Source organism: Erigeron canadensis, chromosome 2, assembly GCF_010389155.1.
Source record: "Erigeron canadensis isolate Cc75 chromosome 2, C_canadensis_v1, whole genome shotgun sequence".
Classification (NCBI taxonomy): Eukaryota; Viridiplantae; Streptophyta; class Magnoliopsida; order Asterales; family Asteraceae; genus Erigeron; species Erigeron canadensis.
This window is the reverse complement of record NC_057762.1, coordinates 27,205,485-27,233,324: the sequence shown is the minus strand read 5'-3', so window position 1 is coordinate 27,233,324 and position 27,840 is coordinate 27,205,485. Positions and strand designations below refer to the sequence as shown.

Sequence of the window (27,840 nt, the reverse complement as noted above, 5' to 3'; positions counted from 1 at the left end):
TTGGCCTTGGGGAGCTGGCCGATGGACGTAGCTTTTGGAATCCTAGTCCAGTATCTTACTGATGACACTTTTCATATCTCGTTTATATCTAATTCACAGCTTCTCTCTTACCAGCAACCACCAAGACAAGAAAATATAAAGTTAATAGTGTTCTTGAGTTAGAAAAAAAAGAAAAGAAAAGGAAAAAGATTATAACTTCAGAATTATGTCATTTTCTCTATAGGGTTGTCATTAGTTAATAAGGGTAAATTGGTAATTATACACATGAGTTAAAAAGTTTCCATCCAAATCAACCCAAAAATGGCTGGAAAGTATTTACATATAAAAACCTTGGTTTTCTATTTTTTCCTTTTATTTTCCTTTACACTGTATTCTTGAGTTTTATTTAAAAGAAAAGAAAGAAAAAGATTGGATAAAGAATAAAAAGAAACCGAGATGAACTCTATGGCAGAACCAAAAAAGGAAAGGGGAAAAAATTATAAATGGCTTGTTCTCTATAGGGTTATCATTAGTTAATAAGGGTAAATTGGTAATTATACACATGAGTCAGAAAGTTTCCATCTAGATCAGCCCAAAAATGGCTTGAAAGTTCTTACATATAAAAGCCCTTGGTTTTCTTTTCTTTTAAAGAAAAAACTCAAGAATGAAAAATAGCCCGATACACAAAAGAGAATTTAAAAATGCAATAATACAGTTCATATTAAGTATAGGGTAGAGTTAATATGAGAATCAAACAAGAGAGAGAACTGTGAGAACCACTATTTTTTTTCCATCTTTCTCATTTTTGGTGTGGTTTTTTAATTTTTTTTTTTAACTTAGTTTTTTTGAATATTTTTTTGTTTGTTTTTCTTTTAACAAAAACCAATTAAAAAAATAAATAAATAAATTTTTTTTGTAAAAATCATATGGGTCATGTGTTGAAAACATATTGATACAGTACGGGCGTTGCCCTCATCCGTTCTAAAGGGGTTGTCACCACTCACCGGACATATATGGGAATAGGGATAGCAAGAACGCTCGAACCAGATGAGGAAATCCGAAAGCCGATACTTTAAGGCCGGGTATGCGGGTCTAGGGCTGGGTGTGGGAACGATATTACATTTTTTGCGGGTCCAGGTCTTGGTCTGTTTACAATTGAAACCTGCATACCCGACCCGTATACTCGGTACCTGTTCCAAACCCGTATACCCAACCTGTATATATTTTAATATATATGATATTAAGAATATTAATCTTCTTAACCGTGAAAGAGCATTAGAGAATAACGCAACATTCATTTTTCTTTTTTGCAAGTATACATCACTTTCCATCAATATTTACCGTTAGCAACAAGAGGTTTGAATCTTTTAAGTGAGTTTGTTACAACTCAATGCACCCAATATTACATGAAAATCCTTAACTTATAAACGACATTGTACTATCCTTCCCAACCAGTAGTCTCTATTTTAGAGAGACATTATATGTAACAATTGTGATTCCTGACTCTTTGACCATATGTACAATTTAACTAATTATCAAGTTGGCTAATATAGTTCAAGTGTGATTTGGAGTTCATTTAAGTGCAATGTGAACATATAGATCAATTTATCGTTTAATTTGAGACTGATGTGCTTGTCGAGGTCATTAGTTGGTGCTAATCGATTTTTCATTTTAGATAACAATTAAATTAACAACTAAATGTAAATGACTTTTGTAAATTAAGGTAGAGATTTGAGCAAATTAGTGGGTTTTAGCGAAACGTTAAGTTAAATTATGTGTGTGGGTCCGTTTTGGCATTTAAAGGGTCAACGTTTAGCTATTTGTCAAATTTAGCGAAGCGGGAGCCTACCCTTTTGGAATCTAGGTCGGCCCCCTTCCACTCCTCCTCACCCATCCATTCCTTCCCTTCCCTTATCTTTTCTTTCTTTCTTCTTTCAAGAACAAAACACACACACACACACACACACACAAATCTCTCTCCCTCTAAGATTCTTACACCAAAAGTTATGGTTTCAAGTTAGAATAGTGCTAGAAACATCATCTATTACATCTCCTTTGCATCATATCAAGATATGGGTCATCAAAAAGTGCAAGAACTTTCTCAATTCGGGTCAATTTTCAGATTTGAGCATTGTGGTGATTTTTGGTAAGTTACATTTCACTCAAATTCATCATTTTATGTTTATTAACATGTTTCTAGTCAAACCCAAGTGTTCTTGAGTGCAATTTGTAGGTCAAAATCGAAATGGGTCAAAATTAGGGTTACAAAATGGGTAAACTAGGTCAAATCCGAGTTTAAGCATGAAGTTAGTGTTATGAGTTGAGTTTTGAAGTGGGTTGTGTCTAAATATGTCCATACAAGCTTCCCAAAACGAATCTAAGCTCCAAAAATCCGATTTTGAGTCAATTAGTCAAAAGTCAAAACGGGTCAAAGATGAATTGGGCACAAATTGGCCTTACAAAACGAAATTGGGGAAAGGGTTATGTTTAATTTTGTCTAATTATGAATAGCCCTATAAAAAATTGGATTAGAATCATCACAAACCGAATTAATTGGGTAAATTAGGGTTTTGAGTGTTTTTGGGGTATATTTTGGTCTTGGATTTGTAAAATGAAAGACTTTTTGATGATGGATTTTATCCAAAAGGTGTTGGTAACATGATTAGTGGCTTCCAAATGGTTCCAAAATGGTCAAAATGATTTTTGGGTCGAATTAAGGTTTCATAAGGCTTTTATTTGAGTTAAGAACGGATTTGGACAAGTTTTGATGTTATATATCGAGTTTGTGTTGTGGGTTATGTTTATTTATGCTTGGAAAAGAGTTTGGAAGTGTCTCCTAATTGATTTTGAGGTCAAAATGAAGCTTGGGTGCATATTGGGTCGAAATGGGTGCAGGTTTTAATGGTCATTAGTTTGAGGACTAATTCTGACAACAGTTCAGAACCAAGATGAACAAATTAGAACCAAGATCCGTTAGTTTTTAATGACCGTTAATTACAGTCCAGAACCAAGATGAACTAATCATAACCAAAATGAACTAGTCACAACCAAGATGAACTAATCATAACCAAAATGAACTAGTGACAACCAAGATGAACAAATCAGAACCAAGATGAACAAATCAGAACCAAGATGAACAAAATAAGAACCAAGATGAACTAGTTAAAAACCATATGTAAAGTCTTGATTTGTAAACATGTTATGTACATTAATAGGTTGTGGACGCGGGACAATTGGACGTTTATAACTCAACCTTAACTCCTTTTTGCCGATCAAGGTGAGTTTCGTAGCTCCCTACTCAATTGAGATTCAGGCTGAAAAGTGTACAACTGTTGTGAGTTGACTTGTTTGAGCGTGCAATTATATGTTTGCCTTGATTTATGACATAGTTCAATTGTGCATACGCTTGATTTTCTTGATTGATGACATGACTTGATTGGGCATATGTTTGAGTGTCTTGGGTGATGACATTATGGAGGACAAGAGAACAATTGGGGGACAATGTGTGCATGCATGAAAACATAGGACTTCTTAAGATACTTGTTGCTATCATTATTACTTGTTGTTGCTTACCTGCGTATTCTAAATACCTTGATATGTAGTTCATTATGTGAATACACGTGTGATGGTTATTGATGGACATGGTTGTTATGGAGACATTAATTGATTTATGGATTTACATGTTGTGTGACAATTTTGTAGATGTGCAATTATGTGATTTGTTGTATGGTTATTGTATATGTATGTTGAGTTGTTATAGGTTAATTGTGTATATATGGAGGACGATAATGCCTTTGAAAGGTTGGAGATGTGGTGGGAAGGCTGCGGGTGACCCTATATATAAGCATCAAAGGCTTTTCAAAAGTAGTATCGTACGAAGTATATACACATGGTGTTTTGGTTATGTGTGGACATTGATGGTCATGGATGAACAACTTATGTGCAATTGAGTACAATGAGGTGCATGATGTTCAATTGAGTACAATGAGGTGCAATTAAGTACAATGAGGTTCATAATGTGCAATTGAGTACAATGAGGTGCAATTAAGTACAATGAGGTTCATAATGTGCAATTGAGTACAATGAGGTGCATGATGACAATACAAATGGGTACTTTAAGTACTTGATGACATTTTACAGGTACGTTTAGTACTTGAGGACATTATGGACGACATGGGGACATTGAGGGACATTGGGTACAAGTTTGCAAATCTTAGACCATGTTTGGTGTTAATTTGTATTGGTTGACATTGGTTTGTGTTCTTGTTCATTCTTTCCTACGAACTCACCAACTTAGTGTTGACCTTGTTTAGTACACTTTTCAGGTTACTAAGAGAATCCAAGAGGTGTCGGATGATTGATGTTTGTGCTAGAACTTGGGCTTGGACTTACATAGATCCAGGATTCATTTGCCTCCTTATTTTGCATTATGTGTTATGTACTTGTTTGTTTAATGTTGGATTCACCGAATTCATATAGTTCATGTTCTACGATAATCCCATGCATACGCTATATCTTTTCGGTAATATTTCCAGCCTAACTCGGGGTATTACATTATAACTAGTGAAACCTCCCCGACATTTGTAGCAAAGAAAACTTTAATGGATCCCCAATTACCTGTGGAGAAACCTGTTACCCGACGGTTAATAAATAAATGGGATCCGTCGGGTCTGGGTTTGGGACAGAGATTTTTAATTGGGTCCGGGTCCCGGATTATCTAAACCCGGACCATACCCAGCCCGTTGCCATCCCTATATAGGAATAATATGGATTTGATGAACGGCGATCCAAGAGATGGTGACGGTTTGATACGACACAGGCGTCCTACTTCCTATTCTCACTTCTCCCTATATCCCCATCCCATCTCTTTCCGCACAATTGCTTGGTGGTCGCCACTTTGGTAGCCCTAACTCTAAGGGCTAAGCATTTAAAGATGTTTTTTAATCGTCTCACAGTTCTTGCTATTCTTTTGGTTTTCACTTAGTCACTTGATCACTTCACTCAAGTTATATATAAAAAAATTTGTTATAAATTTTATTCATCATAAAAGAGACAACCCTTATGAGCAAACCCTACATTGGTCCCTGAAACAACATGCACAATTTGGATCAATTCAACATCACCCTTTCCTTTTGTGGCTAACATTTAAGGTTCGATTATTGTAGATGTTTCAAAAATGATATTTCATTCTACACAATATTACACCTACAAATCCTCCTATACGTATTGTTATGAAAAATGAGATCAAATGAGAGAATAATTATTTACATATAGGATGGTTAAGAAATAATTGTATTATTGTAAATTATTTACATATCCTCCTATACGCATTGTTATGAAAAATAATTATTTACAATTTTACATATAGGATGGTTACGAAATAATTATTTACATATAGGATGATTATGAAAAATGAGATCAAATGTTATGAAATAATTGTAGTGCGAGAATGGCCTTACTGTTGGACGATGAGGGCAAGTCTTAGTTTGAAAAATTGTCGTTATAAAAAAACAACTATATAGAACTATCTCGAATGGTTTTACACATAATAGAACTATCTCGATCATTTGATTTTTGTTGTTGCTTATATATACAATCTATATATACTCATAACTTACATAATGTAACTTGTAGTATTTTATTTAAGGTGTCAATATTCTTGATGGTTGTTGGTTGATTATCATTGAAATCTAAACTTGTATCGATCTCTATTCGATCAATAGCCCATGTTACTAAGATATACCCAAATCTTGAAATCTGGATTTCATAATTAAGTGGTTACTAGCTATCAGATTCTGGTGTCTGCAAAGTTATACATGAGATTATTGTTGTCGATCTATACACACGAGAACCGTTATCTGTTTTTATATAGTTACATGCCGTGTGGCTTAACTAGGAAATTAATTGATCGATCAAAAGCTTCGTCTTGGCACACACATCGGTCCCACAACCACGAGCCCGTTTCATGTGGGGATTCAAAGATTTTCGGTTCAAACCGAAATATTAAAAACATTATCTTACTTACAAGGGTATGGTTTCTATTCTAATTTAAAGAACACATTTCTTTGTCTCATTTTCGTTCATCATTTTGATATGAATGCCTACCAAAAATATATACAAGGAAAACAGGACTATAAAGGGGGGCCGCAATACCCGCATATTCATGTGATCATAACATGGCAGGCTATTTTCATACACTCACTTTCCTTTACCTAATATTTGTTCATATTTAGCATAAAAAAATTCAGAAAAATCTTAATTACAAATGGCCGGTCATACTTTATTTTATTTTTTATATTAATTTAAGAAGACAATAGCATAGAGCAATACATACTACAAAGTATTATTAGAAACAAAACTCAACTTAATTATAGGTTGATTAGTCATAACAAATACGTAATGAAGCCATTTAACTAGTTTGTTCACGCTCGACCAATCGATCCATAGTACAGATATATATTGGTCGAACTTATCATGTGTGATTATTTATAATTAATACTAATTGAGTATAACATAACTAGGATATGGATTTTAGTCTACTAGTTTTCCTTGAGTGCCACAAATTATTAATTAATCAATAATAAAATGATTAACTAAGAACGGAGGTTCTAGCCACCTATTTTGTGCTTGATTACCATAACACTCAGAATATGGATTGTGAGTGCATGAGCATCACCCTCCTCGGAAATTATTTCACTACAAATATACTAGTAATAATAGTTTACTATTGAATGTAGACAAAATAAATATCCCGATTTTAATCATTATATAACCGCTATTGTAAATCAAAATAAAACAAATAACCACTTTTTAGTAATTAGTTATAAAAAATCAAATCAAATGCATAATCTACTCATATGACTATATCTATATATATCTAACTGTTTGATATTACTTTGTAACTTATTACTATCGTTTCTTAAATAGACAATGATTTATCATATATCATATTCTATTTATATTTTTCATAATACAAAAATAAATAAAAATAGAAGGCAAAATACTAAACGAATCAAATCTCAATAAATCATGAGAACAATGAAAGATACAAGTTGGGGAAATGCATGTGCTTGTACGGACCTACTTACGATTCACCAAGCAAGTGCACGTTCCATTTAGTCTATTTGTTTCATTTCTAACCTCTTCCCCGGTTATAAATTTTAAGAATATAAAACTAGCTAGATATATATCTAGACAATGGTTAAATTTTATGAGCTCACTTTTTATGCATTGATATTAAGTCTTTCACATATAACTTTAAATGACGAACCACCATCAGTTTGCTATATGGACATACTACATTTATGGTTCTCTTCAAATCTTTATTAATAAACATTTTTGGTTGGACGGGACTGGGTGTCTGAAATAGTCACTTGATACCTCAATTAGATTATCACTACAAATCATATTGCATTTGTTCACACATTTAGGTAAGTATAATCAAATTAAAAATTTTGTCACGTTTTTTAGTGTGTAGAAAATATATTGAAAAAAAAGTGTGTGAAAATTTCTCCACACTAAAAAGTGTGTACAAATAAAAGTTCACACTTTTTAGTGTGAACTTTCATAATTAATTTGTCACACTGCACCCCATTTGTCCACAGTTTCTAAAAAAGTTACCGTGAACAAATGAGGTGTGACAAAATAATTATGAAAGTTCACACTAAAAAGTGTGAACTTTTATTTCCACACGCTTTTTAGTGTGTAGAAATGTCCATACACTTTTAACTCAATATATTTCTACACATTAAAAAACGTGACAAAATTTTTAATTTGTTCACACTCACCTAAAAATGTGAACAAATGCAATATTGTTTGTAGTATACACATAACAGTTAAGGACTCGTATTCTTTGATTGAGTAAGAATAAGTAAGTTAGCGCTGTTCCCAAAAAAAAAAAAAAACATCAAATGTCTTCTTTTTTTTTTTGAGTTATAATACCTCGAAGGTGTATGAGTAGTTTAAGATGTAGACAATCTTACCCCTACCATTATGATGTAGTCATGTAGAGAGACTGCTTCCAGGTAAAGCATGAGGATATAAAATCCTCGATCTCTATTTGCTGAAGCAAATTAGGTAAAACTACTTATTCAACCTTGTTGGTTTCATCCTCTTGATTGAGTTGAACCAAAAATAAAAAGCTTTTATGTGTACACCGGATCATTTTAAATAATGACATATATACATTTGAAGTAATTAAGCTATATACAAGTTTCTTTCGTTTATGATGTTGTGCAATTAAGTAGTAGCATTCAATTATGGGTTTATGCTCCAGAAAATTAAACAATATGGTTTTTCAAATATCTATTTAAGACCATTACACAATAATGACATACATACATCCATGTTCCATGGTATTTACTTGATTAAACAAGCAGAGTTCAAAAGAAAACATTTAACGAAGAAATTAAACACTCAAAAGAGTATATTCAGTTCAAACCAACAAATTAAAGAGAAAAAGACACAAGAGTCTAGTGTTAAATAAATAAAGTGAAAACAATAAACACACTTTGAGGATAATCTAAAATACAGACTATATAATAAATATAAAAAAAATACATATTATATACACACTACAAACAATATTGCATTTGTTCACACTTTTAGGTGAGTGTGAACAAATTAAAAATTTTGTCACGTTTTTTAGTGTGTAGAAATATATTAAATTAAAAGTGTATGGAAATTTCTCCACACTAAAAAGTGTGTATAAATAAAAGTTCACACTTTTTAGTGTGAAATTTTAAACTTATTTTGTCACACCTCATTTGTTCACGGTAACTTTTTTAGTTGTCGTGGACAAATGGAGTGTGACAAAATAATTATGAAAGTTCACACTAAAAAGTGTGAACTTTTATTTCTACACACTTTTTAGTGTGGAGAAATTTTCACACACTTTTAATTTAATATATTTCTACACATTAAAAAGCGTGACAAAATTTTTAATTTGTTCACACTCACCTAAAAATATGAACAAATGCAATATAATTTGTAGTGACACCACAGTTTTCAGCCACAATATATAATAACAATATATAATAACGAATAAAATATAAATGTAGATGGCAGATATATCCATTTGTTAAAATAGTCACTTTCCAAATTAAAACACTTTTTCCACAACCAAAACATTTCCCTCCCTCCATCTCCTATATAACTCTCTTAGTTTGGTCGATTCCTCCCAAATTGTCCCAACCTTTCTAAAAAGTCAAGACTCTCCCAATGGCTTTTTCACTACTTTCCATTGTAGCAATACTTGTTTGCTTCTTTAGTTTCGTCCAAGGATATTGGCAAAATGGCCATGCAACCTTTTATGGTGGAGGAGATGCCTCTGGCACAATGGGTACTTAATTATAACCACTTTTACTAAAAATATATGTTGTCTAGATATGAGTTTAAGTGTTTGAAAATGTATCATATCATATATAGTATGGAATGTATAGTATGTATTTTTTCAAAAGCTCTTATTATTAGTATCCAACTTTTGAATAGAATTATATTATGTAAGAGTATGTTTGGCATCCATATAAGTTACCACGCATGATGCCACATTGATCACCGGCTTATATATTTTTAATTAGTAACAATATTTGAAATTAAAGTTACATATACGGAATAGACTCATTTAAAGTTGGAACACATTATAGATAATTTAGCGCTATAGTTTAAAAACCTTTTAGAGTCTAATTTATTGTTTAAGCTCTATTTGCTTAAGATCGATTTGGTATGTTTCAGGTGGTGCTTGTGGATATGGAAATTTGTATAGCCAAGGATATGGTACCAACACTGCGGCATTAAGTACTGCTCTTTTCAATGATGGTTTAAGTTGTGGGTCATGTTATGAGATGAGATGCACCGACGACCCTAGATGGTGCTTGCCCGGTAGCATAATTGTCACCGCGACAAACTTCTGCCCGCCTAATCCTGCCCAATCTAATGATAATGGTGGATGGTGCAACCCTCCTCTACAACACTTTGATTTAGCAGAGCCTGCTTTCTTGCAAATTGCACAATACCGGGCTGGTATTGTGCCCGTCTCATTCCAAAGGTAACATTTTTTTTTTTTTAATTCCGTATACAAAGCATTTGTACTAATATTATTGCTTATATGACTCATCAATGGCTTTGAAAAATTACTTTGTATAGGGTACCTTGTGCGAAGAAGGGAGGAGTGAGGTTTACGATAAACGGGCACTCATACTTCAACTTGGTTTTGATCACCAACGTTGGCGGTGCAGGGGATGTACATGCAGTCTCGATCAAAGGATCAAACACTGGATGGCAAGCAATGTCACGAAACTGGGGGCAAAACTGGCAAAGCAATTCTTACATCAATGGCCAAAGCCTTTCCTTTCAAGTCACCACTAGCGATGGAAGAACCATCACGAGCTACAACGTGGCACCTGCTGGTTGGCAGTTTGGTCAGACGTTTCAAGGAGCACAATTTTAAGGTTTTATAACAAGTAGACAAAGGTGTGGAAGTTAAAAATGGATACTCAAAGAAGAAAAAACTTGAAAGCATAGATTCTAATGATTTTGTATATTGCAGAGGTGGCAAGTTAGCACCCGCTTACCTTACAATGTTCAAATATACACAAATGATATCATTTGGGTGGTAGTGTTACTACTCCTTACCTTTCTACTTTCTTGGAATATAGTGTTAAATAGTGTGACACTACTTCATCCTTTTAATGTTGTAATAGACACAAGAATTCATAAGCATCATATCATATTATATAATTGGCAGAAAGAGTTTTAGTGCCTAATGAGAAATCTACACAATTTATTAATTAACATGATTTGATGATTATCAATGTTGTGATGCAGTTCATCAATTAGACCATCATGATTCGATTATTATCATATTTAACTTGAGCACGTTTATGAACAAGTAATCTTATTTATGAACCTATACAATACTGGAATCTGTTTGATTTATCGATTTGGGGTTCAGGGATCTGCAGCCATATCTAGAGCTGCCAACGAGCCGAGCTTTTTTCGAGCAACTCGAGCTCGACTCGATCGAGTCGAACTATTATCGAGCCCGAGCCTTAAATTAAGGCTTGAAATAATTATCGAGTCGAGCTCGAGCTTTACATTGCTCGGCTCGAATACTTATCGAGCTTTCCATATATTATGTAAAAATTTATATATATAATTCTTAAATAGTAAATTTCGAATTCTACAAGGGCTATTTGTATAAATTTTGTTATAAGTGATATATATTTTCAAGCTTTTCGAGCCGAGCTCGAGTCATGTTTATAAATAAAAGCCAAACTCGAGCCTTTTTCGAGCCGAGCTCGAGCCATATAGTAGGTACAAGCTCGTCGAGCTCCAGCTTACACTGAAAGCTTTTCGAGCTATCGAGTCGAGCTCGAGCTCGAGCTGAGCAAATATGGTTCGAGTCGAGCTCGAGCCTTGCTAAGCTCGGGCTTGGCTCGACTCGACAACAACCCTAGCCATATCACATCTTTCTGCTACATATGGTCTTTAAGTTGTAAGAGAACATTTTACTGTTAAAGATTCAAAATGATATCAACATCAAATTTGGCAATAACTTGTTCAAAATTACTCCGCACTAAAAGGGAAAAATACATAAAAAGATAACCTATTTACTCAAAATTCTTAAAAAAAAAAGGAACCTATTTAGTTTTTGTCTATTTAAAGGATCCAATTTTCATAAATTTCCTAATAAGGGTAAAATCGTTAGTTTTTGACGTCATACCTCCGTTAAGTGTCATATCACCCATGCCACGTCATCATCTTTGCTTAGGTGGCATTGACTACAACATAGAATATATTAAAAAGCAGAAAATCCACTAATTTTCATGAAAAAAGAACAGAAAATAGTAATAAACACACATCCCACCCTGTCAAACTAAGATCGATCGATTATTCAATCAATGATCATAATATACTAAACCTTCAAACAATCAAACTTGCATCACTTTTTTTGCTTACAAACTGGAAGAGATATATAGATATAGGTACTCTCTCTCTCTCTCTCTCTATATATATATATATAGATTGAGAGATCATGGGTGTTCCTATGCGGATGATGGGTGTTGATAATCTGAGCGAAAAAGCAGCAAAAACGAGAGAATCCTTACAAAAAAGTCAGTCCATTATTGAAAATATGGTTTCCATTTTGGGTTCTTTTGACCACCGTCTTTCTGCCCTTGAATGTTGAAACCGCCATGAGACCCACTCAGGTTTTGTGATCTGTTTCATTCAATTGTATATACCCACTTATGTAGTTTTTTTTTACAATTGAAAACATTGAGTGAATTTAATGTATTGAGTGAATGTAATGTATGATTGTTTTTTTTTTCTGTTTTTTTTTTCCTCATATAAATGGCATTGATCGATTGATACTAATTATTAGTGCTATTGATCGTTGTATGGATATCAATGATTGACCTGGATGCTATTGATTCTTCCAGTGATAATGAAAACGGACTTTTTGGAAAAAGGCGTGTTAAAAAGTATGTCAACGAGGTTAACATCCAAACTGGATCGAGTTTATCACTCGTACTATTTTCTTTTCTTTTTAATGAAAAATGGTGGATTTTCTATTTTTAATATATTTTATGTTTTAGTCAATGTCCCGTAAGCAAAAATGATGACGTGGCATGGGTGTCGTGGCATTTAACGGAAGTCTGGTGTCAAAAACTAACGATGTTCCCCTTATTAGGAAATTTATGAAAACTGAATCCTTTAAATAGACAAAAACTAAATAGGTTCTTTTTTAGGAGTTTTGGGTAAATAGGTTACCTTTTTATGTATTTTTTCCTACTACAAAATTACAGATCTTATGTTTCATTTTACCCTCTTCTTTATAGAAAGTTATTTTTAAGTTTTCGATAAATAATCATATGGTTATCTTTTGATGATGTTCGTATGCCATATTTGACGCAATAAAAATAGAAGATAACATAAGTCAAGAAACTGCAAATTCATTTGGAATATTAACTCCGCACAACATAAACATAAACATAACCAAACATCTTCTGTGTATTAATGATATATAAACAACCCTATATTATTCCAAAGAGAGGAGGAGCCCGTAGGCTTTTGTATTGTCACATCGTTCAGACTTAAACACGAGACAATGTGGGAGTTAAAACAAACATCTCGCAACTGTGGGCATCTACTGGGACCTCAAACGATGCAACTGCATCTGCCACTACATCTTTGTGCCGCAAACCAATCAAGATTTCATGGTCAACATGTAATTTCCAAATCCATGATTAAAAGTTAAAAACTAGAGGTGGCCCAAATGGACAAGTCAGGCAGAGTGGGCCGAGAATATCTACATTTGGGTAAACTTAAACTACCAGTAGCGGTGACCCATAAACACTCTCAATGCTTTTCCAAATAAGAGTTTTATGCATACTATTAAATTGATTTATAATTTATGAAACTATATTATAATGATAATAATCTAAGTTTTCAAATAAAGCAATTAAAGGGGTGTTACGCATCAAATGAAATTTTTGGTGAATTTTCGAGCTCTTTGAGGCGTTTTATACAAGTATTACTCATATGGACCCATTCATAACTTAAGGGTTGGTACTGCTAAATGACAATTTAAGAGAAATAAAACAATTTTGAGACATTATCAGTTGTCAAATAAACTGATTACTAACTGTCAAGGAAACAATCGACTAGATTGCATTTTTGCATTAGCATTTCATGAGTATGCCAAGATGTAACACCCCGAGCTAGGCTCAAGATGCACCGAAAAGCATGACCCAAGATGGAATCATCGTAGCACGAGACTATATATGAATTCAAAAGGATTCCGTGAACCCAACATTTAATACACAATGTCACAAAAGCATGAGGAGCATAAAACCATCAAAAGTTTATAAAATAACATCCAAAGATGACTAATGATCCTAAGCAAGTCCCATCATCGGGTAATGAATCGTGGATCCATAGTCCAAGTCTAACTTCTAGCAAATGCACATCAAGCTCTTGGGTTCTCTTGGTTACCTGAAAAGTGTACTAAACAATGTCAACACCAGGTTAGTGAGTTCATCTAATACCAATACCATTCGCAACATATTTAAATATAGGGATAATTATCCTGGAATGTAACAAACTTTGGATGAATGTCTATAGTAGGAAATAACTAAAGTTGTGTGTATTGTATGTAAACAACTTTAAAAAATGTTTATTGTATGTAAGAAAACATACGTGGCAACCATATAGAGGTGCCACTTGTCTGATTTTAATTGGTTGAATACATTTTCTTACATACAATAAATATTATTTTCGAGTTGTTTACATACAATACACACAACTTTAGTTATTTTCTAGTATAGACATTCGTTCAAAGTTTGTTACATTCTAAGATTAAGTATCCCTTAAATATAATGAACGAGAGTAATATCGATAACAATAAGTATCTAACAAGATCTAGTTCATCAAACATGTCAACCAATGTCCCTCAAATTACAATATCTAATGGAAGAAATCAAAAAGTGAAGCCCGGGTCAATATTAGCTTAGAGTCAAAATTCCGTATACATACAACTATATGCTAGATACAAACCTTCGATTCTGAAACAAACATAGCCACATGCGATCCCAGTTTCTTAGATAGCTTTGCTGAAGCTATTCCAGGAATTCTGATCTTGTGTACAATGCCTTTGGAAAGATGAAGTGTCTAACTATTCTTATGGTCCTTGGTTTCTAAATAGAAAGACACCTCTGTTCTCCGGGAACTAATTCATAGGCGCTTGAAATTCATTACATAAACAAATACAAGTGTGCAAAACACAGGAGTTCGAGTGTGACGGTCCCCCAGCACCAGAATTGGAGAGCCAAAACAGAGGGGAGGAAGAAAACTACGGGCTTAACAGCATTAAAGAACAGTAGCGCATTTGTTATACGAGAAGCAACTGCTTCATCAGAGCTAAATCTGATTGTTGGCCTGAATAAAAATTATGTCAATCACAAGTGAAGTTGATGACTAAATAAACCAAAACAAGAAGCACAAAACTATACCATGTTGCCCTAGTCATGTACTGATGTTCTTCTGACTTAAAGTATAAACTGATTCTCCTGTCTTTATCTTCCATAACATGATATTCATTTCTTGTGGTGATGTCACTTTCTGAAAGGTCTGAGGATCGGAGATAAAGCAGCAACAAGAATGTTGGGGGACGCAAAAGATTTTATTTCTTTCAAGTTTTTACAATCGAAGATAAATAAATGGATATGGGTATGACAACATCCGATCCATTGCCATCCCGGGAACAAGCGTATAGATCAATTTTAGACAATGGTTAGATCGCCAAATGAGATGAGCTTTATAAACTATGTTTCCCACAAAGTTGTTAGCATACAATACAATACACAAAACTTTAGTTATTTCCTACTATTGACATTCGTCCAAAGTTTGTTACATCTCAGGATACTTATCCCATTTATATACTATCAAACCTTCATATTTGTTACATCAAGTTATGTTTTAAGCTCATAAAACAAAACTTAACTTGTACTAACAATCCCCCCATATATTCTTCTATATTATTTATACTGAAAGTAAGTGTTAAGAGAGTTTCCAACATGGATCCCAAAAATTTTGTTTTAAAGGAAAACATGTATATTGTAGGTTTGTTGCTAAAGAATCGTTTCTATCCTTATATGCTTTTTGATTAATATAAATGATCATACTTGACTTCATTGTAAAAGTTGTAGTATGGCTACTGTCGTGTTGCTAATATTAAACTTTGGGTTAGACGGGTTGGGCAACATGTCAAAAGGGGTTAAATTGTATCGGGCTACAAAGTGAAGCTGTGACCACTTGGGACTCGTTTGTAAAAACGAAAAAAGGGTTATGTTTTAGGCTTTTAGCACAATAGTGTTTGTCCAGCCGACCCTGTAGCAGCTTCCATTGGCTGCGTGACACTACAGTGTGTCCCCTACTTTTATCGCCAAATGTCAAATTCTCATGTCGCAATCGTGGCTAACTGCCCGGATTATACTCACGTCTTTAGTGTTTGATTTTCATAAAATGTATTTTATAAAAATGTATTAGAATGTTTACCGTTAATTCATGACCAATTTTCATTCATTAATTAATTATTTAGTTCCTAATGTATAGTCACAAAATCCTGGGAACTAATTATGTCAACATCTTATTCATATTGCACTATTTTGCTTTGTTTAATTTCAACTAGTGTCGTTGTGACTTGTGTAAGTTGTATAACATAGTACTATATCAACATGTGTAAGTATTATAACTTTTAAGATGAGTTATTCTTTGTCATGTATATTAGACTCCATAAACTTAGAAGATATATCTTGAAAACAGGTCATAGTCGATTACCTGATGATGCAACTCTAGACATCAGAGTATTGCCTTGCCTTGTATAAGAATGTTTTGCTGGTGCCTCCTAGAGTCTCAGGCCGAACAAGAATAGGAGACACTCTTTTATTTTTGCAAAGATGTGATAACCTTCTTCCAACCTCCGGATCCATACCACTGCAATTCAAAGCTACAATCAACGGATGCAAATATAACTACAAAAATTACTTGATTAAAACACGTCATTTACGATCACCTGATTGAACTCTTGAATTCTTGCAATGTGGGAACCTCATTTCTGTCAATAACCTATGTCAACGATAAAGTCGATAGGCAAAGCTGACCAAAAGAATTTACTATATTTGATACAAAATATGGATGAGTAGTTATCTTGAAGGCATCACAACTTCCTATTCATCTTCATAAACATCAACCTATAGAATAAACACAAACACACATCACATTAAAGATTATAAACACGAAGAAGACAGGGGCTCATGATCAAATTCAAGAGTTCAAGATTAAGTATGAGCTTAAGTTTACCGTATATTATGATCCAAAGCTAGTTATACTATGGTTGACCTATTGGCAATCATGCTTTTGAGAGCATAAGCCTGAAACAACCAAACCATGATAGAAAATATTAACACACTAAAATCATCCACAAATGATAAAATCATTTTATTAAATGAGATAGAAAAGCAACTTGTTGGCCCGCTCCTTGTGTTTCGTGTTTATCATTCCTCAGTCTTAAATCCAGATCCATGTTTCATGATGCCTAAATCACATATACTCAGTTAGCATTACTTTCGAGCACAAACAGCACCACAGTGCGTGGCAATTCTTTGTAAATCCGCAATATGAAGAAAGTTTAAAGATTATCCACATTTCATAAAAAACGAATCATACAATACCCTTGATCCTAAGTTTAGCATAAACCCGTACACCTAATGTTATTACATTGATTGATTTTCCGAAAAAAATCTAAATATATATAACTTCCTGAATCTAAATGCATTATTTCTGGTTTTTTATTTAAAATATATTTTTATGATACTTATATAAGCAAGTGTATGAATGATGTCAAACTACTAATATATAAAAAGACCAAATAAGATAAATGTGTGCTTACAACAAATTGGCAGGCGCTTCAAAGACAAACCTCAAATTGCCCGAATAACCAAAAGCACTGTTGATGCGGCCTATCCATTCCTTGTAGCATTCCAAGATTCGGTTCTGAGCCATCATATTCATTGCAAAATCACTGGCACTTTGCATCTTTGAGTGTAAAGACGATTTCAGTATTCAATACTCCTCCCTTTTAGGCTGGACGATAAAGCCTCTCTACGAATACAAATGACCCTCTTGTATCCAAAAAATAGTGCGCGATGATGGTTGATAGTAGAGACAATGTTCAGTTCATTGTATTTGACATACCACACAAATCTTCCTTGCTTCTGGCTGCATTATCTTTCACTCTATCGAGCTGCAAAACATGCATTGATACATTTATAACCCTTGTTTAGGAGACAAAATGCATAATTCAGAAGGTAAATAAGAACGCATATAACAAACCTAGCATAAAAAAGGGAAGTATGGTTCGCACTTTGAAAAGGCTCATGCTGCTGAATCTTGCAGGATGGAAGCACCTATCTGTCTTGTTTCCAGAATAGCTCTGTTGCCAACTTTGATTTTGTCAGTGGACCTTTTTAAATTCTCCATTGAAGTCATGAGTCTTATCTGAGAGCAAAACACCCCTGTTACATTGTTGTATAAGCAAACCATCATATTGCAAGGGGATAAACTTGTAACGTACCATAAATTGATAACACATATAGCTTTCTTGTTTAAAAGTGTGTTGCTTTGTGAATAAAAAAGTTGAGTAAAAAACAAAGTGTGCCGAATGTTCTTATAGCTAAACTGAAATACATGACGTGCAGTAGAGGCCACACCTAAAAAGTAAAGATATCAAAATGGGTGGAGCAGAATGTAGAACAGACTAAATTGGGTTGTTTTTTGTATGAATTATAAAAAGTACAAAAGAAGGCACATGATCAATCTACAGAGCTTGCAACCTCGTACTAACACGCACAAGAAAATTAATTTATTGGTGAAGACTTTGTACACTACATCACCCTACAGTAAACATCTCCAGAACAGTTATATAGATGCCATAACAATTATGAGAATTTGTACTCAAGAACACAATTACCTCCTATCAATTTCCTTTCAGGGACGGGTGGGTCCCGATGTCAGCTGAGATAGGGGTTCTTATGAGATCATAGGGCCTATTAACAAAGATGCCAGTGACTAACATGAGGATTATGTATACAATCATTAATGTGTCAATAGTATCGATAGAAGTATAGTGCAGGAATAACACAGTACATGAAACTTGTTGCGTAATGGCTGTAGCATTCAATCTAGCGGAATATGACCTGCAAGTATTCCTCCCACCACACCCCCTACGTCTAACAAAGTAGATAATCACCGATACACTTGTCTGATCAATGTTCCCATCTATGGGTGCAAACTATAGAAATTCAGAGTTTAGTACAAAACGTATCATCCAATTAACATGACCGAACGGTAAAAGTGGCAATTTCAACCTATTTGTTTATGAAAAGGTTGATTTTGACTAATACTTTATCTTATACACACAAAATAAGAATAAAAAAAGGTAAGCTTTTCATCAAACAGGAGAAGATTAGTCGTGTCAAATAGGTTGTAACTTGAAAGCGACTCGTATGGAAAACCTCTTAGATTGTAACTTGACGCAAAGTTATTGAGAGCACGGATCAAGTACAATTTTCAAGTGAATATGAAGATGCAATCCAAGAAAATCTGGTTGTGTACAACAATGACTTTTAGCAATTATGTTTTATCTACAGCAACACAAACACAACTCTCATAAATATTAATGCTTACATAGGATTCAAGATGAGGTTTCGTGCAAATAAGGGAATGGCATAAACAATTACAAAGATAACAGACTAACAGAGTGTGTAACTTGCGTTTGGATCAGGTTATCTCAAATTCAACATTTGCACACATTATTCCTAGACAATGGTTATAACCAACATCAAAGAATAGCACTTAGTGGATGTTTTACCAGTAGTCTCAAATCCCTTGGAGTTTAGTCGGAGTATGTGTAACTTGCAAGTTCAAGAAAGTTTGTGGCACGCACCAAAGAAAGAGTCGTAGGTAAGAGCATTACACACATATATAAGGAACTATTTCCGCTTCCTAATATTTGCCCCTTCTCTATTTTAAAGTAGTTTAGGCCATGGCCGGGTGTTCCTTCCAATTCTGCATCCTACAACTAACAACTACTCAAGCTAAAAATATATGACAACCGCACAATGATGATAAATATAAGAAAGAAGTTGACCTGATCAAATTCTATGGTAGGATGAGATTTTTTGTCTTTATTAATAACTGGCTAAATATGAAATCAGAATAAAACAAAAAAATCTCAAAAAGAATCCAACGTAAATCAAAAATCACAAACTTTTAGCATAATACTAAGAGATTTATATAACCCAAAAACTAATAAAGTTGCAAACTTTAGCTACTTTATAATTCAAGAAACCTGATATTTTGATATAGTTGAATGAGCTTTCATTGAGTAAATTTACTAACCCGGTGGAACCGTTGGTGGTTAGGAGAAGGATGATGGCTGACCGGAGGTGCGGACTGAGTTGGTCGGCTGGTGGCTGTGGCAGCATGTGATATGGTTACTTCGGTGTGTAGACAAAGAAGTTGATGTATTCTTCTCCCAAAAGATATTGGTTTCAATCCCTTCACAGTTAAATGCGGTTGGTGGTGTTGTATGAAAAATTGCAGAATGCCCATGGTTGACACTATTTTGTTTAGAGGGGAAGACCGATCGTCTCTTGCTATTGGAATCCATTGGGCTTTTGGAAATCGGAAATCCAAATGTTGTCCCAAATTAATTTTATTCAATTAATCGATTTTTTTTTAATTGGGTTTTTTCAATTTGAACATCTTAAGGTTGTTCCAAATTAATATATATTGGGATTTTTAATGTAAGGTAAAGATGTATAGTTAAACAAAAATATTGAAGATAAAGCTAATAAGTATTAAGTAAGAGTAGGCAAAATTATAAGTGTCATAAATTCTAAACAAAGTAGCTTTAGTTGGAAAGATTGGTGTAATTTTAATGTAAAGTAATTGTATACGTAACACTACTCCATAATTCCGGAGTAGTGAGTTATAATGAGAATGATTCATACTTTTCAAAAAAAAAAAAATAAGAGTCATAAATTTCTTCATAAAATTCAATAATAAAACGTAACAAAGGATTAAGTAATAATTGCAAAACCTCATGCCATTATTATCACCAAAATTTACTAACGGAAGCACCAGCATTTCAAATAACCCAATAAGTAAAATCATAGTAACCATAATCAATGTGAAGTCTTAAACCTCACCATTAAAACCACACTAATTATGAACATATACCATAACTTTAACCATAACCACTCATAGGAAAGTCAAAAGTCCTTATTAACATATAAAAATAACATTACATTCAACATTGAATCATAAATTACCTCATAAATTCCTCATTTCTTCCACTCAACATACATGCACCATAACAATTTCAACATGATAAACATCAATGCATTATGCCCCTCATAAATTGAATCATAAATTTAATCACAACTTTTCTTCTAACTAAGCAGCTATAACTCAACTTTATATTATATATAGATATAGATGTTTCCTGGGTTGGGTTAGATTAGGGACTCCTTATTTTAGGGATTGTTAGGGACTCGATCTAGACCGTTCATTTTCAACAGATCTAATCACCACTAATCATCTCCGACGAGACTTACACATGTGTAAGTGCAACTTACACATGTATAAGTTGAATAAAAATTATGCTTCGGAGCGGGTTTCGCCCTTAAGGATATTCATAAACCAAAGCTGATGGGGGTGATAGGTCATTGAGGGTGTTAATGGAATCTAGGTTTTCGGGAATCAATAATACTTATACTCGTATCATCTTTTTTTTTGTCTTCTCTGATGCATATTTTTTCATATTTAAATTATTAAAAATTGTGTTTTTATTGTTATCTGATGGTATTTATACGAGTACTAGATTTTTATCCCGCGGTTTATGAAAAATATAATTTAATAAAAAATTTTAAAAAGTAAAGAATTTTTTTTAAAAAATGTTATAAAAATGATAAGTGTTGCATTGTAACAACATAACATTTATGTTGACATTTATGTTGTTGTAAATTTAGATTAACCAATTTTACTTGACTATAGATTTTTATCCTGCGGCTGCGGCTTAGTTTAGTAGTATTGTTTTAATAAAATTGGATAAGAATTAAGTAAGATTATCACATTTAATTAAATATTAGGAGAAATTAAATAATTATTAAGGAAATTTATCCACAAAGTTAATATCAACTACAACAATAATTGAAAATGCAGAAAAAGTGTGTTAAAGACGGGTTCCATTAAAATTAAATATTTATCCACAAAGTTAATATCAATTACGTTTTGAATACCATTGAAAACATATTTGTTTTAAACTCTTTGTGACTCTTATCTTTTAACCTAAATATTTATATAATTATCAATCATCGTGTCACACTTGACGAATCGCCAATTTGATTTCAAAATTCAAAACAATTGTCTGATAATACCATCGGTTTGCCCAATCCGACCAAACTGTTCTCTACCCATACTTATAAAATTAACCATACCCAAACTTCTTACTCCACTCATTTTTAACCATATTGTGCCACTATCCTCCACTTCCACCACTATTGCCATACGATTGAGTCACCAGGTCAGAAAATCTTTTCCCGAACCATAGTTTACATATAATGTCATAGAGCACACCTTAAAATCCGATTTTGACTAAGCTGATTGAAAGTATAGTGTCATAAAGTACTTCCAAATATTTAGCAATTACTCATTAACTATTTGCAATGAAATGGAGACCAATATTAATTTAATCACAAGTGACTAACTGATTATTCCTTTTTCTCCTTTAGGTTGTTGACACACGTCATTAATTGGCAACTTTATGGACATCGGATTGAATCATGACAGATGAATAATAATATCTAACTTATAATTAAGATAATAGTTAACTCTTAAAATATATAGTTGTAGTTTAGTTAATATTACGATCTATATACGATAATATATGTAACATTCGTGATTTTAACCTGTTGACTATTTGTACAATTTAACTAACCATTTTTAGTTAGTAATATATTCGAGGTCATTTTTGGAGTTCAATTGTGTGCAATGTGCTTGTTGAGGTCAATTGGTCATTTTATCTAGTCATACGATGACATACGGTGTTTAATGAACTAGAATGTGAAACGGGTTATTCGTGGATCCGACCCGTGATCCACCCAACCTTATCCTACCCTATGTTTCTTTTCTTTCTTTTTTTTTCCCATTCTTCCATTCATTTCCTTGTTTTTCTCTTTCTCTATTATTGCAAGAACAAAAACACACACATCTCTCTTTCTCCCTCTAGAAATTCTTGCATCAAATCTTTGTTTCAAGTAATTTGTTGGTGGATTCAAGAGTTTTATCATCATCTTCATCATCTTATTAAAATTTAGAGTTTCAAGTTGCAAGAACTATCCTTTTTGGGTCAAATTCGGATTTGGACCTTGGTGTAAGATTTGGTGAGTCAAATTCCCCTAGAATCAATTATTTTATGTTTGTAAACTTGATTATAGTCATAACTAACAAAACTTGGGTCAAAAATCGGGTCAAATCGCTAAATAGGGCAAAATTAGGGTTTAGGTTACTAAAATTATGTCAACAAACGATTTGAGTCAAGATTGATCATATGAATCAAGATTATGATGTGGGTTACGTTTAATGATGTTAAAATATGTTGATTTATGCATAAAAATGTGTCTTGGAGCTTCCTTAGTCGATCTTGAAGTCAAAAATCTGCCCAGACGGAGCACGACCGCTCAGACAGACACACCGTGCTTGTGGTCATGCTACGTGCCAGTTACTGCAAACGCTCACACGGCCGACCGTGCGAGCGGCCACACTCTTTCTGTCCTTTCCTCAAGTTTTTCGTTCGGTTATCGATCGACTTTTAATGATCCAAAACTTGTTTATTAATCTTATATCATCATTTTAAGGTCAACAAAATTGATTAAACACACTCCTAAACACTTTGATTTTTACGTCAAATTTTGGTGCTAAGTCATTGGACCTTATTTAGCCAAAACTCTTCAAGCATTGTTTAAACGTTCTTAAATTACTTCAAATGCCTTTGGGGATTGTATCATAGTATAGAAAGTTAGGCCTCATTGTTGGAATGCATTTGTGATGATGTGATGTTGTAAAGTAGGTTGAGATCGTTGTTGAAGTTTCGGTTGTGGACATTTGACGCTCGTTGGACATTTCGTTGGACATTTATAGCCGATATTAACTTGTCGTTTTGCTTGGAAATCAAGGTGAGTTTCGTAGCTCCCTACTCTACTGAGATTCGGGCTGAAAAGTGTACAACTTTGTGTGTTGACTTGTTTGAGTGTGCAACTATATGTTTGCTTTGATTTATGACATAGTTCAATTGTGCATACGCTTGATTTCTTGATCGATGATATGACTTGATTGTGCATATGTTTGAGTGTCTTGGGTGATGACATTATGAAGGACAAGAGGACAGTTGAGAGACAATGTGTGCATGCGTGAAAACATGGAACTTGTTAGGATACTTGTTGATATCATTATTATTTGTTCTTGCTTACTATGCGTATTATAAATGCCTTGATGTAGTTCATTATGTGAGTACACGTGTGAGGGTCTTGATGAACATGGTTGATATGGAGACATTGATTGATTGATTTATGGAATTACATGTTGTGTGACAATTTTGTGGATGTTCAAGTATGTGATTTTTTGTATGGTTATTGTATATGTATGTTGAGTTGTTATAGGTTAGTTTTGTATATATGGAGGACGATAATGTCTTTGAAAGGTTGGAGATGTGGTGGGAAGGTTGTAGGTGACCCTATATATAAGCATCAAAGGCCTTTCAAAAGTAGTATCGTACGAAGTATATACACATGGTGTTTTGGTTATGTGTGGACATTGATGGTCATGGATGAACAACTTACGTGCAATTGAGTACAATGAGGTACATAACGTGCAATTGAGTACAATCGGGTACATAACGTGCAATTGAGTGCAATGAGGTACATAACGTGCAATTGAGTACAATGAGATACATAACGTGCAATAAGGTGGACAATTGAGGTGCAATGTGTGCAAGTACAATAAACAGGTACTATACGTACTTGATAACATTTGGATGACATGAGAACATTGGTGAGGCTTGGATTGACATGTTTGAGGTCATAGTACTTGTTTGATACTTATTGTTATTGACATTATTTGCCCTTGATCCTTATACGTATTCTAGCTATTGTAAAGTTCGTTAAGGGATTCATGTGTGATTAGGTTATGCCACGAGCCAACCTACATTGTGTACTTGTGCCTTTAAGGATTTACTGTAAGTGTGTTACTTGCTCATTATCCTTGTTCATATTGTGAATGGCTTTGGCATTAGATCCTTGTCATTCGCTCCTACGAACACACCAACCTAGTGTTGACTTTGTTTAGTACACTTTTGAGGTGTTCAAGAGAATCCAGGATGTGTCGGTTGATTTATGCTTGTGCTAGAGCTTGGGCTTGGTCTTACATGGATCCAGGATTCATTTGCCCCTATTTTGCTTTATGCATTATGTACTTGTTTGTTGATGTTGGATTCACCGAATCCCCTTTATTTCATATAGTTCATGTTCTACGATAATCCCATGCATACGCTATATCTTTTCGGTAGTATTTCGAGCCTAGCTCAGAGTGTTACAATATAACAGAATCATTGATTTTAAGCTGTATAAATTTAAGAATTTCCAAGTTTTTACAAAAATTAATATTACTATCTATATAAGATAATATAATAGAATCATTGATTTTAAGCTATATATTATACAATGTAATCAAAAATTAGTGAAAAGCTAATATATTAAATCGAGAATATACTACATATTAATGAAGACTAAATGCAATTTACGTATCAACAGCCTAAAATAGGCAAATTAACAACCAAGATTCCGAGCTCCACTCCAAGGCAAAAAGAATAAAAGAAACAACCATTCACAAAAAATTTCCTCATTAACATTAGTTAACATTCGCTAACTTTGACATTTCAAGGATGGTTTAGACTGTAGACAAAAATTGAACTATAAGCTATGGCGTTTTTAACTCTAATGATTAACTCACTAATTAACAGCTCACGTTGATATCAAAAACCCAACTAAGTTTTGTGAACTCTTCAGCTTCAAGCATCTGCCATACCCTTGTGCCATCTTCCCTATATTTCTGAATGGTCTCATTCTTATTAAGACATGCGCTAAAAAACTTTCACCACACTATTTCAAGGAACTGTCCACAAGATAGGCATTAAACCATAAGCAATAGAGTCTCTTTCAAAGTAATATCTACTAACAATCAGCTTCCAAGTCCTTTCTCCGATGCTTAAGTTGTTCCAATTCTAATTTAACTCTTCAAAGAATATACAACTATGTTCTTTATTTAACAAAAAAATAGTGCATTTGGATCCTTCATAACTACCTCGTGACCAGTGTCACTTTCATCTTCAACATGATTTTCGTCATTAGCATTTGATCGAGTTTTCACTTACTCAAATTCTGCTTAAATGACCATTTGTATACAATGTCCATGTGTTTTCCGATGACGTATTACATTGAAAGTGGTTCCACAGTTAACACCCTCTAAATCAAGATTCAAATACAACCTTTTCTTTTGCTCTTATACATTGATTTGCACTAAATTTTTATTAACTATAGATTTGGTTAACCGGGTGTTTTACTACCCCAAACTATTAAAGGTATACCTGTAAATAACGGGTCTTTTAATCATCACTTCATCCGTTGGTGAAGATAGTAAAAAGGTAGATTGTACACTATAGCACATTTGTCACTAATGACAATTTTAGTTGAGCACATGGAAGGCCAAAGAAACTTGATTACCCACCGTTTTAGAAACAAAGTTTCACACAATAACTAAATAATAACTAGAGTTAATTACAGAAATCGTCCCTGTCGTGGTACTCAACTTGCAAGTTTCATCCCTAGCTTTCATGAATTACAGTTTTAGTCCAAAATAGTTAGCTCCGTCAACATTTTTTGTCCTACCCTTAAACGTCCGTTTAAAAAGTAATCACGTGTCAGACATGTAATGGATAATTTCGTCCTTTTTTGGTTATGGCGAGGGGTATATTATCTTTTCATCTCTTTCAGATCAATATACCATCATCATCATCCAAAACAAAACCTAGAAAAACAAATATCATCATCACCTCTCTATTAAAATCAGATCACCAAATCAAAATAAAAACAAAACCAAAGCAAAGCAAATCTAATACCAACAATAAATATTAATGAAACAAATCAAGCCCTGTATATCACAATTTATTCCAACATTATAATCCAAATTATAGATAATTATGATAAAAATAAAATACCAATAAACAAAACATCAGCTAGTTATAGATCTTATGATAGTTTCCATGAAAATCATGATGCTATCGATTATGGGTCGGGTTTCCAGTATGAGCTTCAAGTTCTAATGGATACCCGCATAGTCTTCGGAGAAGATGTAATAGGGACTTTCGTGAATGCCTGCCACCGCCGCTCAACCACTGCCGGCTACCACCCAGCCATGGTTCGGTCATGGGCAGGTGGCTTATGGAGCGACTATGACACAGTAGACACCCAAATCGAGCCAAAGCATAAATCCATTGCAGGTGATCCATCTTGTTAAAAATAAACAATCTTGGAAGTCTTTGATCTAGGTGGTGGTGATTTTTGAAATGAAAAAGAAGTATAATTTTTTTTATTATCATATGGTCTCGGTGAAGAAATATATCTGAGTAGAGGATTTCTTTGTAATGTCACAAGTGAACTCAAAGAGCTTTTTGGGTTGTATATGAAGAAATATGGTGTTGATTTGTAGATGAAGCAAACAAATGATATTTAATATATATGGAGGTTTGAATGGCAGTATCAATTTTTAAAGCTAAAAAAAGTAAATTACGAATGACTGGTTTAGGATTTTTAATATGTAAATATCGAATCTTCATATGGGAGTTGCTTGAATTTTTGGGGTTTTTTTTAAGGTTTAGAGAGTTATTGGATCATTAAAAAAAAATCAAAAGTTTGTTTTCATGAAGAATTTTTGATGGATTTAGGGGTTTATTGTTATTTTGAAAATATCTGGAATATGAAAAACAAGATATGAATATATGATGAAGGAATGAGAGAAAGTAAAAAAACAATGAAAATGGGGATTAAATTGTGTGGTTGGGGTGTTAAGGGTAGAATTTATGAGATTACCTATCACATTCGAATCATGTGACATGGTTATAAACAAACGTTTAAGGGTAGGACTAAAAGTGTTGACGGAGCAAACTATTTTGGACTAAAACTGTAA

The 27,840-nt window shown here is 33.6% G+C and overlaps 1 protein-coding gene and 2 long non-coding RNA genes across 10 annotated transcripts; 1 reads left to right on the top strand and 2 right to left on the bottom strand.

The window, feature by feature from the left end:
- The first annotated feature begins 9,148 nt into the window (after nt 1–9,148).
- On the top strand, nt 9,149–10,618 carry LOC122590267 (expansin-A8-like). Its single transcript, XM_043762595.1, has 3 exons — nt 9,149–9,319; nt 9,712–10,024; nt 10,123–10,618. Exons 1-3 carry the CDS (start codon nt 9,199–9,201, stop codon nt 10,424–10,426), a joined length of 738 nt encoding a protein of 245 aa, XP_043618530.1. The 5' UTR covers nt 9,149–9,198; the 3' UTR covers nt 10,427–10,618.
- Nucleotides 10,619–13,625: 3,007 nt separating this feature from the next.
- Nucleotides 13,626–16,328, bottom strand: LOC122588972. Of its 2 annotated transcripts, XR_006322208.1 has the most exons (3): nt 14,991–16,269; nt 14,536–14,916; nt 13,626–13,974 (listed from the first exon to the last, which is right to left on the bottom strand). It is a non-coding gene; the product is annotated as an uncharacterized LOC122588972 (long non-coding RNA). The 2 variants fall into 2 exon arrangements; XR_006322209.1 differs by lacking the exon at nt 13,626–13,974 and having other exon boundaries at nt 14,388–14,916; nt 14,991–16,328.
- Nucleotides 16,329–16,338: 10 nt separating this feature from the next.
- Nucleotides 16,339–20,280, bottom strand: LOC122588973. 7 transcript variants are annotated; one of them, XR_006322213.1, is made up of 9 exons: nt 19,939–20,280; nt 18,685–18,829; nt 18,509–18,584; nt 17,872–18,053; nt 17,429–17,782; nt 17,003–17,074; nt 16,840–16,910; nt 16,553–16,730; nt 16,339–16,473 (listed from the first exon to the last, which is right to left on the bottom strand). It is a non-coding gene; the product is annotated as an uncharacterized LOC122588973 (long non-coding RNA). The 7 variants fall into 7 exon arrangements; XR_006322210.1 differs by having other exon boundaries at nt 17,872–18,036; XR_006322212.1 differs by lacking the exon at nt 18,685–18,829 and having other exon boundaries at nt 17,872–18,036.
- Between the last annotated feature and the right edge of the window lie 7,560 nt (nt 20,281–27,840).

Excerpts from the sequence above, each read along its gene's own strand:
- LOC122590267 (XM_043762595.1), top strand. The coding sequence starts at position 9,199 with ATGGCTTTTTCACTACTTTCCATTGTAGCAATACTTGTTTGCTTCTTT. Across the intron at positions 9,320-9,711 it reads AGATGCCTCTGGCACAATGG|GTGGTGCTTGTGGATATGGA; the intron begins GTACTTAATTAT and ends GGTATGTTTCAG. Across the intron at positions 10,025-10,122 it reads GTGCCCGTCTCATTCCAAAG|GGTACCTTGTGCGAAGAAGG; the intron begins GTAACATTTTTT and ends TACTTTGTATAG.